The 14327-nt window shown below is 27.8% G+C and overlaps 1 protein-coding gene across 1 annotated transcript; it reads right to left on the bottom strand.

Annotated features, from left to right (window-relative positions):
* Positions 1–10615: 10615 nt before the first annotated feature.
* LOC105198103 (hypothetical protein) lies at positions 10616–13167 on the bottom strand. Its single transcript, XM_011164750.3, has 2 exons — positions 12884–13167; positions 10616–11121 (listed from the first exon to the last, which is right to left on the bottom strand). The coding sequence occupies exons 1-2, from the start codon at positions 12943–12945 to the stop codon at positions 10701–10703; spliced, it is 483 nt and encodes a 160-aa protein (XP_011163052.1). The 5' UTR covers positions 12946–13167; the 3' UTR covers positions 10616–10700.
* Positions 13168–14327: the final 1160 nt, after the last annotated feature.

Raw genomic sequence — 14327 nt, 5'->3', positions numbered from 1 at the left:
TATAAGAGTGCATAATTATATATATAATGCCTTTTTTCTCATCGCTTTCCTATAAAATCACTTTGCAGCTTAGCGTCACAATTAAATCGGACAATAATAAAAAGCGGTAATTCGTTATAGAACGATTAAATCTCTTGGCAAAATATAATACCTGTTGGCAGTTATTGGTTACGAATTGCGATCTACTTTCATAATTAATGCCAGTTGAACGTATGTGTTCGCACTCAGGCCAAGTATCGTTGCTTGTAACAGGTGGAACGTGAAAACTAACGGCTGTCGGAAAGCTCGCAAAAAAATAGATGATCCGTTTGCGTCAATTATTCGCCGCTATACGTCAAAGCGTTCTAATTCCTTAGCGACAGACTTTCCTATATTGCAGGGATACAAAAAATTAGATTTACTAATAATTTATTTCTTATCTTAAATCGACTCTTATTCTAAAAATAAAATTAAATATAAATTAGATAAATTAAAAAATTTAATTATTACAATAAATTAATTTTCTGGTCTTTCTACTACATAAAAGAAAAATAAAATAATTTAGAGAAATTTACTCTTTGATTAGGCACCAGACGCTCTTTGATTGCGCGCGCTATTTGTCTTTTTATTTTTTACTTTTTGAAAATAAATTGCATTAAGAATTTTTTATTAATACACGTTTCTACAAATTGATATTTGCTAACTCCGCATGACAGCCATTCGAAGTTAGTGTAGTAAGAAAACCAATTCATTGGTAAAAAAGCATACAAGACATATTTCTGGAAATTTGAATAAACTTCTCAAAACTTACTCAAACTTCAAGAAATATATGCGTTGACTTTTCATCCTTTTTTAAAAAGGAAATATATATCTTGTTTCTTCGTAATACTGAAAGTTACTCTCGTATGCTCGTAGCATTAAATTGTTCGATATATTTTTACTTCTCTCATGTAAGACTATCAAATACTTATATTAATTAAACAATTAGTAAATTAATAAATTTACATCCTTGCAAAAAAGAGGTTTTAATAAAGAACCTTCAACACGCTAAATTTAAAATAGGATAACAGATAAATAGAGGAAAAAGTTTTTAATGTTAAAAATGCAACATGTTTAAAAACAGTATTTTATCATATAATATCAATATAAGAGAAATCTCTAAGGGCTTATATTAACTTTGCAACGTACATCTTGAAAGAGTTAAAGGTTAAACTGAGCTCGGATGTCTCTCTAAGCGCTTAATGCCTATCTCGCCTTGCATTACACTGGGAAGACATGCGCAATTACATGGTTGCTCCGTCAGAATACGAGGAGGTTAAATTATATGCTATCTGTTGCAAATGAATATCTCACGGTGGTGATAATTACATAAGAAGGTTCAACTGTTCGAACTGCTGAACCCCGTAAAGTTCTTTAGTTGAATTAAACAGAACAATTTATAAAAAACGCTATAAAAACATAAAAAGCTCTAAAATGTATATTAAAAATTTTGCAAAATATTTTTTTTTACTTTTTAAACTTTTAGATTATGTTTAGAAGCATTTCAAATTAAGAAAGTGTTACGTGTAGTTATTTTGTGCTTATCTATTTAATAATAAATTTATTTATTTATTAAAAATCTGATATTTTTTACAATGTAAAATCGAAAAGAAAAAGATTTATCACAAGATAAAATCAGATTTTTTTGATAATTTAAGAAACTAGCTTTTTCTTAATTTCTCTAGCTTAAAAAAATGAAGGAAAATTTTATATGATTTTTCATTAATATATATTTTTTTATACAGGAGTTTTTAACATTACTCATTTTAAAATAATAAATAATGCATAAAATTTAAACAATAAAAAAGATATTTGTTACTTAAAAATATTTTCTTTATAATAATATTATATTGATGTGAAAAAAATCAAATTCTTTTTTATAATAATTATTTAAATGTAGTAACAAGCGATGTTACTACATTTGCACAAGTGTGGCGTCATATTTAAAGAAAATTGTATAATTGATAAATATTTTATAAAAAATGATTGAAATTAATTCAGGACTCGCGTAATTTAAAACAATTAGTAATTGGGAATTAGGCTAATGAGAGTCAGCGTGTGTACAAGTGCGCAATCGTATTAATATTATATAAATTATTTATTCATCATTGAATTACAAATGAACGAACGTTTCAACTCGCTTTGGAGTTATCGTCAGCGTATCAATAAAAAATATAGTTAACCGCAATAATATCAAAAGTCGTAAATATAAAGTTAAAAAAAGACGCAGTGTTTGACGCATTTTGCAACCAGCGTAAATTAAAAAAATGATTAAAATTAGTTTAGGACTCTGAAAATTTAAAACAATTAGTAATTGGGAATTAGGTTAATGAGTCAGCGCGGGTAAAAGTGCGCAATCGTATTAATATTATACAAATTATTTATTCATCTTTGACTTACAAATGAACGAACATTTCGACTCGCTTTGGAGTCATCTTTAGCATATCAATAAATAATAATATTAAGTTCTTTTCAGCGTATTAATAAAATAATATTCAAAAATGAATAAATAATTTGTATAATATTAATACAGTTGCGCACTTTTACTCGCGCTGATTCTCATTAGCCTAAGGGCCACTTGCACCAACGCCGATTAACTTAATCGCTGATTAATCTATCGGAATTGACCAATAGCATTTGTCGTTTTTACTTAACGACAAATACGATTGGTCAATTCCGATAGACTAATCAGCGATTAAGTTAATCGGCGTTGGTGCAAGTGGCCCTAATTCCCAATTACTAATAGTTTTAAATATTTTATATTCTTACATAAAAATAATATAGTAAAATTTTATTTTTTTTAAGCGTTTTTTAAACTTTTTTCTTTTTAATGTGTAAGTATAGTTTTTTAAAATTTTTATATTTTATGTACAATTAAGATACGTAAAACTTTTTTCCAATAAAACTTAATGCTATATTTTAGAAAATGATAAAGAAAACTATATAGTTAAAAAATGTAAAAAAATTATAACATTTTAAATAAAAAGTAAAATGGGTTTTGAAATAATTGTAAAATGTTTATTGGGTTGTTCGGAAAGTAATTTCATTTTTTCCGGATAGAGAGCAACTTCGTACTTAAGCCGCATAATCATTACATATTTTGACAGCTGATATAGCAAGGCTTGCTTATGAAAAAGTTTGATTGATCTACGCAATAGTTTTTGTTTGGTGCCCTATCAAATATGGAAAGTAAAAAGCAACATTTTTGGCATATTTTATTTTTTTACTATCGAAAAGGTAAAAATGCTGTTCAAGCAAGAAAAAAATTATCCGTGTATGGAGAAGATGTATTGACAGAACGCCAGTGCCAAAACTGGTTTGCAAAATTTCAATCCGGCAATTTTGATGTTGAAGATGCACCACGTTCTGAAAGGCCAGTTGAAGACACAATAAAGGCATTAATTGATGCAAATCGGCGAATAACAACTCATGAGATTGCTGAAAGGTTAGGTTTATCGAATTCGACCGTTCGATGATCATTTGAAACGCCTAGGTTTAATCTCAAAATTTGGCATATGGGTTCCTCATGTTCTTACGGAAAGAAATCTGTGCCATCGCGTTGACATCTGTGCTTTGCTTCTCAAGTGTCAAGAAAATAATCCATTTTTGAAGCGCATCATCACTGGGGACGAGAAATGGGTTGTCTACAACAATGTTAAACGCAAGAGATCATAGAGTAAAAAAGATGAACCGACTTAAAGTACTTCGAAAGCAGACATTCATCAAAAAAAGGTGATGCTATCTGTTTGGTGGGATTTCAAAGAAATCGTTTTTTTTTTAAGCTTCTACCGGACAACACAACGATCAATTCTGAAGTGTATTATCATCATCTGGACAAATTGAATGATTCACTTAAACAGAAAAGGCCAAAATTGATCAGTAGAAAAGGTGTAGTGTTCCACCAAAATAATGCGAGATCTCATACAAATTTGGTAAATCGTCAAAAGCTTTTACAGCTTGGATGGGATATACTGGCACACCTACCATATTCTCCAGATCTGGCACTTTCTGATTATTATTTGTTCCAGTCTCTACAAAGTTTTTTAGACGATAAAACTTTACTTCAAATGAAGTAAAAAATCATCTGGATCAGTTTTTTGTCAGCAAAAAACAAACATTTTATGAGCGTGGAATCATGCTACTGCCAGAAAGATAGCAAAAGGTATTGGACCAGAATGGACAATATATAATTCAATAAAATATGTATTAACTATAAAAAAATCGTCTTTCATTTTTATAAAAAAAAACGAGATTACTTTCCACAACCTAATCTGTTTAGATTTATCTGATTTTGACAAATTATTTAAAGACAATATTATTTAAAGACTTTATTTCTCCAAAACTGCTGCGTATCATCTTAGCGCAACTATTCAAAATTTTCGTCAATTTGTGTTGCTATATTGTATAATATTTGCACCTATCAAGATAGTAAAAACTGAACTACTGATAGGTATAGATAGAAAGGGAACAAATTAATTGATTTGCTTTAATTATTTCTTATAAATGTTTTGATGTGCTTTGTGATAGCAGGCAAACAAAAAGCCAATAAAAGTTGTTTGTTCACTACGTATAGTAAAATCGTACAAATCCATCGCTGTAAACTAGGCTGGGCAGAATACATTATAGTAAAGTATTTGAAGTACAAAATACAAAATATCAATTTTAGTATTTGAATTGCAAAATATAAACTACTTTTATATGCTCTGAAATACAAAATACATATTGTATTTTAAATATACTCAGCCCTGTATGTAACATTCAGGAGCCAATAGATCAAAAAGGGTTGGAATTAAAATATAAGATTTAAAAATTGATGACTGCACACATGACAGATAGTACAATGAATGGTCGAAACTTTATTGAATCAATGTAGCTTAGTTGTAGTGATTGCAGTACCTAAGGTGTACATACTTTCAAATTTGTTTTTATTAAACGGTATATACTTCAGAAATAATTAAATATGTATAATGTTTCGCGATTATTTTACATAATTTATTTTATTTTTTAAATAAATTTTAAATACAAATTAATAAATATGACAATGATCCATTAATAAAGTATTTAATATAAATTAAGATTATTTCACTTGTTACTTTTTTAAAAGATGACAAACTATTTATTAAGATAAACGTTTCAGAACCTTACACTGGTCCTTTATTCAATATCCATCATATAATCATAAAGCAAAAATCTTAATTAAAACCCATAGTCAAAATTCAAAAGACAAATTATAAAATCAACTATAAATAGTAACAGATTGACATAGTAAATAGTCTTGAGAGCCAAGGTCCAATTTACATTAAACAAAAACGATGACAAACAAATCAAAAGCCATAACATTACATGTCAATTTGTTATACATTAACAATCTTATCGATCATTATTTCTGGAAGATTCGCTAGTTCTATCATCCGAATAAATTCTGCAGCCTCTTCTTCTTTATACGTAGATTACCATGAGTTTCTATTTTCTTTTTCCCATTTTTGATTTAACCCTTAAACATACCGATCCCGTAAAATACGTAAACACATTTTTGGGTCTGGGAGACTTTTTCAACTTTAAGAAGTTATAACTTTAGTTCCAATCAACATTTTTTAACAATCTTTTTTTCATATGAAAGAATCTCAGAAATGTGACTGCGTAATCGGCATTGCTGAAAAATGATTTATTGTTAAGTTATAAAACAAAACTGTTAAGCAAAAATTAGAAATTGTTCAAAAATCCACTTTTTCTTTAAAAAATTATATCTCCGCAACAAAAAAACTTTTAAGGACTTTTAAATACGGCGTTTTAAAGCTAAACAGTATATCATACTTTAAAAAAAAATTATGGTATTGTCATTAATTCCTTTTAAAAAGTATAATTATATAATAAGGAGAATATGAGGTATTTTTGAATGTTTAAAAATCTACTTTTTAAAAAAAATTATATCTTTGCAACAAAAAACTTTTAAGAATTTTACAATACAGTGTTTTAAAGCTAAAGAGTTATACTTTCAAAAAAAAATTATGTCACTGCCATTTCTATTAAAGAATGTACTTATAACGTAATGAGGTATTTTTGATAAACTCAAGGTGTCTAAAATTGAAAATTCAAGTGTTTCATAATATATTTTGGACCCTACGTAGAAGTCCTCTTTTTCACGGCACTATAATATTTTAACTTTACACAGATGAGTAACATACGCGAACGGACCTGTTTGAACGTGTTTTGTCCAGTTTTTTTTTACATAAGAGAACTCACAAAAATGTTTCACTTACACACTATATGGGTCGCATTGACTCTAACAAAATTTTGCTTGCCGTTCGAACTCTAGTTGATCAAAAAACTTGACCAACCATATCAAGGAAAAGAGATGATTTCCAATGTGTATTACCTCCTGGTCCGAACCTCCTATCTCATTCCGTCTTCATACAGCAAGCATTTGAAACTTCATATGGGGTCTCTCAGACCCACTTATGTGTTTAAGGCTTAACCTATAGGAGATTTGCACGATTAAAATTAATTTAATTATTTTTTGATCCGTATTTCTCTCCAATTTTTTTACTACAAGACCACAACATGATTAATAATTGATCGCAGTGAAAAGAATAATTTATAAAAATTAAAAATAGGCAATTCCCTAGTAGCACAAAATATTGATCCAATATTGGGAAATAATGTAAACCTAATATTATATATTGAGTGTAAATTGATTTTCAATATTAGTCCAATATTAAAAGGTAGATGTCGACTCTTATTTAACCAATATTGAAGTTGCAATATTAGTCGAATTTTTTTTCAGACCCAAGCGGTCACCCATTCAAGTCGCGACTCCGGTGAACGTTGCTTGATCTGTGTGATCGTTGCGAACTGATCCCTCGTGATGACCTGTGAACACTTTGTGCTGATACGTGTATTTAACTAGTGGTTCAGGTCACTATATGTTATCGAAATATGGAATATGTATAATTTAAAGCACATTATTTATATAAACAAATATAAAATTATAGTTTTTTTATTAATTTCACAAATGCGGAATAGTATCTGGAATAACTTTTCTGTTATTTGTTTAAGTAAAAATGCACTTAAAAAATATATATCAATTTAATACAATAATTAAATTAAATATGAAAAAAATTTTTTTTATAAAAAAAAATTTTTTTAACAATTAAAAAATATTGTTTTCTCATTGGGATGTAGATCGAGGTTTCTTCATTTATGGAGAACCTATTTCGTCTATTGATAATATTTACAATACAATTATTAACTCGTAACATTGGCAACAAATTAATATTTTTTTTATAACCAATATTTGCTTTAAATTAGGAAATCTTGGCCAATAATGCATTTTCAATATAAGTGCAATATCATACAACTATTGACTCGTAACATTAGCAGCACATTAACGTTTTTTTTATAACCAATATTCACTTTAGGTTAGGAAATCTTGGCTAATGCACTTCCAATGTAAGTGCAATATCCTACAATTATTAATTTTTAACATTGGCAGCACATCAACGTTTTTTTTATAACCAATATTCGCTTTAAATTGGGAAACCTTGGCCAATACACTTCCAATGTAAGTCCAATATCGTACAACTATTGACTCATAACATATTGGCAGCACATCAACGTTTCTTTTATAACCAATATTCGCTTTAGATTAGGAAATCTTGGTTTATGCACTTTTAACGTAAATCCGGTATTGTATATTAATTGGCAAGCAATATTACAAGTACATGTGCAATTAGTTCTATGACTAATACTGGCTTTTCATTGGAAAATATTGCCAATGCACTCCCAATATAACTACGGTGACCATCCGTTCTTTACCATATTTTAGAGGACAGTCCTTTATTTCAAGTAGCTGTCTTTTAGATTTATTCATTTCATGAAAACTCAATTTTGTCCCTTTTTTACAATTGTACTTTTTATATTACAATTTTGTCCTTTATTTACAAAATTACAGTCTTAATTTGAACACAGTTTGTCTCAGAAAAGGAAAAGTGAAGTTAATTCTGATACATTGAATTGCTATTGGCACGTCTGCGAATTTATTCGATTAATTTAACTAGAGATTGCTGAAAGAAAAAAATGTTTTAAAAAGTATAGAACTTTGTTTGTATTTTCCTGACTCAAACGCTCCTGCTAAGAGAATGTTATCAATAACAAATAGTATTTGGAGTAGAGAAAAAACTCAACTTGAAGTTGACACTTTTGAAGCTGGTATTATTTATACAAAATGCAATTATGAAATTGTTTAGAATTTCATGATTTTTTAAAAATAATTATTATCATTTTTAAAACAAATACATGTTTTTTAGGAATACATTAAAAATTCATTATTTTTGTTAAAAAATATATATGCATAAATACTATTGTTAAAAATGTATAAAATATAAATATATATACATAAAGATAATTTTTCTTATATAATTATATATTTAGTTAAAATTCAGATTGGATCTGTTTTCATTTTTTTGTTATTTCGAATCTATTACAAATTTAAAGGATTCATTTCAACGCAATCAAACCAATTTAAAATTATTAAAAAATTACAAAGTGCCTTATTTTGATATACAATACAAAAAAATTTTGAAATGCTTCGATTCTTAACTATCATAAAATGGTTTAGAAACATTAGGAATAAATCTTTAAAATTTTGTGCTTTATTTTCTCGAAGAAAATATGGTCACCGTAAACATAATCAACGTTTAGCCAATGTTAACCAATGTAAAGTCAATGTATTGTGCTACTAGCGTTATCGCTAATAGTGGTGATACGCAACTTTAGTGTTCGAGTACTTATCTCCGACTGATAAATTTTAAATAACTAAATTAATTTTAAAAAATTAATTAAAGCATTAACGGTTACAACTAATCTTATATATTTCTTGTGTAATTTTATATATAACACCTATATGTTAAGTTTGTATTTGTCAAGTTTATCGAAACTACACGCTGATAAATTTTTCAATCTTGAAATGTAATTCTAACAAATAAACGAAAGTGTCATCCTCCAGTTTTAATGAGCCTTTAATATGTTGTAGTCAGTTGTAGTACAAATCAAAATAAGAGACACGTATTTTTTTATACGTGCCCGTTTTCATTTTTAAGGGATGAAACACCCGTTTAAAAGAAATCGGTATTTTTCTTTTGAAGCGAGTGTCATCAAAATTATAAGAGATAGAAAAAATATTCTAAATGAAAGTTAAATAGCTTGAAGAGTACTTTATAACAGTGACAAAAAATTTTTTGTAACTTTTTAAAATTTAAAATTAATTTAAGCCAACTTATTAAATAAGGCTCAAAATCGGAAGACGACACTTCCGTTCCTTTTCTTTAAAGTTGAACGAGAATAGTATTATAATATCAATATTTACTCAGAATCAATTTAATAATATTAATGCTGTTGAGCATCTAATATGCTAATAAGATAACATTTTTTCTCTTAAAAAAAATAGAAAGAACTTTTTATAAAAAATAATACTTTAGCTAAGGATTGAATCTGCGACATCCAGATTTTTTGAGCTGCCATGGGTGTCTTAGCCATTTCGACACTGAGGCACGTTGTGAGGTATGATATTTAAAAACATAAAAAAGTTTTGTAAAATGATAAAACAAATTAAGAACACAAAAAATATTGAGGAAATAGATATTATCAATGTTGAATAATAAAAAAGAAAAAAATTGTGTAACTACAACTCTTTGATACCTGAATGTTATATATTACTTTTATGACATTAAATTCTATACCTTCTAATATCGAACTTTTCAAGATCCGTAAGATACATACTTTAATCTCCCTTTCTAATCAGTAAGGATAGGATACGGAGGGTTGATAATCAAGTAAATTACTTTTAAAAATTTAATTCTTTTTTTTACACGACGTAAAATCGAAGAAGAAAGCTTGATTTCATATTATGAGATAAAATCAGATTTTTTATGATAATTTAATTCCAGATTCAATGGTAATTAAATCTTTAAAAGATAAATTCAATTAGTTCTTAATCTTGAAAAAGATTCTTGGATTTGGAAGAATTGTTTTAGAAAAGGTTGCTTAAAATTAATTAGTAACCAGCAGTTGGTAAAAAATTTTTTATATATAATTACATATATTATAGTTATACATATATATCATTATATATCAAATATGCCCATATATATTAAAATATATACAATAATGTATAATTATATATGTATAATGCATGATTTTGATATATAATTACATACAAATATTATAATCGTAGATAGTTATATATAATTATATGTAATAACTGTATGAAAGTATGTGCAATATATATAATTATATATAATTGTATAATATTTAATTTTAGATAAAAATCATGCATAATTATATGTAATTATGTATATTTCAATATATATGGACATAATTGATATATTATTATGTATAGATAACTATACGTAATTATACAGAGTGTCCTCGTATAAGTGGCCACTCCCTTTTATCAAGCCATTTAATTTGATATTTCATTTATTGAATCTATCTTTGTTAATTTACGAGATAAAAGAGGTTGGCCACTTATACGGACACTTTGTATATAACTATATATAATTATATATGAAAAATTTTGCACCGAGCGCAATTTTAAGTATTTTTATGAGATGCTGCGGTTCGTGCTATGGTGAATTTTTTCATCTTTTTTTGGTCTATGAAAAAATTAAACTCCACGTATCTTGTTACGGTGGGAAAATATCGGTGCTGTTGCGTAAGGCATCTTGTATCTCCGTGAGGGTCCAATTCTTGATGGGTTCGTAGATGATGCCTAGTCTCGAGGTTTTTACAACATTCCCCTCGACAAGCACCGAATCCTTCTTTGCGGCTTGCACGAGAACATAAAATACGTCCGGTTCGCCGTTTTCTGTCATGTAACGGATCCGAACCTTCTTGGCTCTATAGCCGCCCTCCACCACGCTCACGTGGCCGCGCTGGTGGACAGCCGCAGCGATCACGCAGTTGATGAGTTTGCCCGGTCGGGCCCAGTAATACACTTCTACTCTAGTGCTCACCGGAGTATACGACTCATAGTTGTCCAATTCGATGAGTCGGGATTTCGCTTGATTGTCGGTGAACACGTCGCCCTGCATCAGCCATGTAATTCTACGGAAAGAATGTTGCGCGTCTACTAAGGTCCGAAAAATGCGTGAACTGCTGAATCGATTGCGAACAAGTTTCATAAAAGCTATTATAAAACAAAATGAGGCAAGAGACTTCTTCTCTTTGAAAAGAAAAAGATCGAAGAGAATTTCATATAAGTTACTATGAATTAAATGAAATGAACTATGGGATCAAGAGATTTCGATTAATAGATCAAATAAAAAATGGAGATTACTTTGATGATAGAATGAGATATCATAGCCTTTACTTTAATAAATTAATTATAAAATATTTTTATAACATATTAAGTATAAAATATTACTTTTTCCTTTTTTTTCGGAAAAATCCGATTAATTTTAAAATATCATAAAACCATCTTGTAAAAATGTATATTTAAAAAAAAATTATTAACTTTTTTAGTTTAAATATTTATGTATTTAATTTAAATAGATAAAATTATACTTGAACTTCACAGTTTAAGCATTTATATATTTAAAGAAAAGAGGGAGGTAAAATTAAGAATTTTTAATTTTTCCATATTAATACACGAAAAGAAATCGTTTGGTAAGATTACAACCAAAGTTTAGTTAAATAGTGATCAAATAAATTTTGTATTTACCGGTATCAAAAACTTAGTTTTCTTTAACGAAACTTTTTATAATTAGTTGTATGAAAATAATTGTTTGGTTAAGGTTATAAATTGTTTGGTCAAAACAACTATATATTTAGTAATTAAAACTATAAAATTCATTGATCATCATTGAATTAAACTTTGACTGATTTCACCAAACATTTCTCTCAGTATAACAAATAACGAACCGGTGCTTAATTCATTAAAGACTTTAGATGATAATAAATAATTTGTAATAATTTGATTTTAATCTGTTCCTTAGAACATTATTATGTTTTAAGGTCTGTCCACAAGAATGGATAATGTAATAAAAAATGTTTGGAAGGACCTATGTATAATTTTTTGGCATTTGTTCATAAATAATGACGTCATTATAATAAATTTTCTTTATAAAATTACAATAGTGTATAGTTAAAAACGCATACAATAATGTATTCATATTTTTCAGTTTTTATATCGTAACATTTATATTTAATAAATAAATAAACACGGCGACTGTGGATAAGATGACGAACGTCGTGCATGAGCAAAATAACACATTTGTACATTAATTTTTTTCGATCTTAACAACATTCTGACTAACGCAATTTTATGAATAATAAATTGTTTTTATTCATAAGAGTTTACTTTCAACTTTACTTGATTGTTTTTAATCTTACTCATTATTGAAAGTCATCTTACTCGCGTATGGAGACAAGATAACAAAATTGACATGTTTTAAAAAAATCTAATTTTAAAAAAATTCTAGTTTATTTAACAGCTTCTAATTTTTTTCTGATGATAAATAAGGCTTTAGTGAATTTGAAAAAAAAAGATTGCGATTTTTACATTTCATAAAAATTAGGAAAAATTGACAAACCTTAAGATTGTTATCTTACCCTTCTCACTCGTATCTTTGAACTAAAAATTTAATTATGTTGACAAATTTATTTACAAGTTAATAACTCTTTTTTCTGAAAGTATAAAGGATAATATTAATAAGATATTTTTTTTTTTCTTTAAAATTTCTGGCGACAGTCATGAAATCTCTTTAGATTTTAATAGAAAAATAAAAATTTTATTCTAAAATAAATTTAAAAAATAGAAAAAAATAAAAGATATAAAATAAAAAAATTTTTCTTGATATATACTCACGGCTCACTTAGCACTGAATTTAAAATATAACAGAAGATTAGAAAGTAAATGTGCGTCATCATTAATAATTGCTAATGCCCGAGAGAAGATTCTGAAGTTGCCGGCCGATATTAGCTTGCCGATTGTGGGTTGTCTGCTCAATGTTGTGACACTATTCGGTGTTCTTGGCCCGATATTATTATACGACTATCGTCTATTGCGAGCTAGACGGTAGTGGAGCGTGTACTAAAATTAACGAAGAGAGCACGGTAACAGACTCTGACGTGGACTGCTGTTATGACGATTCTTCCTCTCCTCTTTCTTCTTCTAGCTTTCATCAGTTTGCGAGTATTCGTAATTCTTTTCACATGTGTTTACTGCTTGTTAAAAATATTATGTGCTCATCAGCAAATATAATTATCCGGATGCGCAACTCATATGAACTTTGATCTGGAGATAATCTTACATTTAAATAAAAATTACATATTTACAATAATTATATCGTTATTCAAACTCGATTCTATTCAAAGATGTGAATTCTGTTACTCTCTAAATTTTTTCAAGTGAAATCTCTTTTAGAGTGAGTTTTCATTGTTTAGAGTGAAATTCCATTCCAAAGAATTTAGAGAGTGTAAGACTATATCAAAGCCTTAAATTATTAAGAAAGGAGAAAAATTTAATCTACTAGTCCTTCTTTATTAAAAGACATTTTTTAAGATATAATTAAATAAGATACTTTAAATAAGGTGCACTTAATTTATCTTTTTTTTTAAAATTCTATTAAATAAAGTATTTAAAATCTATTATTTTAAGCAATAAAAAAAAGAAAGCCAATAATAGTCTTGCAGTAATCTGCATTGAATTTTAATAACTAATTTTTATGTGAATTTTTACAATCTCCAGCTCTCGTAAACTGCGCGCGGCGTATTTGTCGATCTTAAAAATACAGTTTCGAATTGAAACTCGAATACATAATATTATAAATTAAATTGAGCGTGTGATAAAAATAATACGTATTCTAGATTCGATTAAGAACTATGTTGCAAAACCGACAAATATGTAGCGCAGTTTACGAGAGCTAGAGATTATAAAAATTCACATAAAAATTATTATTAGACATCTAAATTCGCTACAGAGACTAATATTGATTTTCTTTTCTATACGTATGACATTTTTATGAATAATTTTAATTTTATTATAAACGATATCCTAATGTCGGGAAGTGTGTCAACACATTCAAATTACGAAAATATCTATACCGGTCAAAAGAAGATCTTAGTAATCAATAATATTTTAGGTGAACTTACAAACATTTATATTTACAATATCCCTCAAATTACGCACCGGTGCCATACACAGCGCGTAACGCAGTTTTTAAATAGAACCAGAAAGTTCGGCAAATATGCGGCGCACAGTTTGAGGGATCATGTAAATGTTTGTAAATTTACCTAAAAAAATCATTATT

This window comes from Solenopsis invicta, chromosome 14 (assembly GCF_016802725.1).
Source record: "Solenopsis invicta isolate M01_SB chromosome 14, UNIL_Sinv_3.0, whole genome shotgun sequence".
NCBI classification, from domain to species: Eukaryota; Metazoa; Arthropoda; class Insecta; order Hymenoptera; family Formicidae; genus Solenopsis; species Solenopsis invicta.
The sequence above is the reverse complement of the archived record's forward strand: the minus strand, read 5'-3'. Positions and strand labels throughout refer to the sequence as shown.

Excerpts from the sequence above, each read along its gene's own strand:
- LOC105198103 (XM_011164750.3), bottom strand. The coding sequence starts at position 12,945 with ATGATGACGCACATTTACTTTCTAATCTTCTGTTATATTTTAAATTCA. Across the intron at positions 11,122-12,883 it reads AATTCAGTGCTAAGTGAGCC|AATTACATGGCTGATGCAGG; the intron begins GTGAGTATATAT and ends TTCTTTCCGTAG.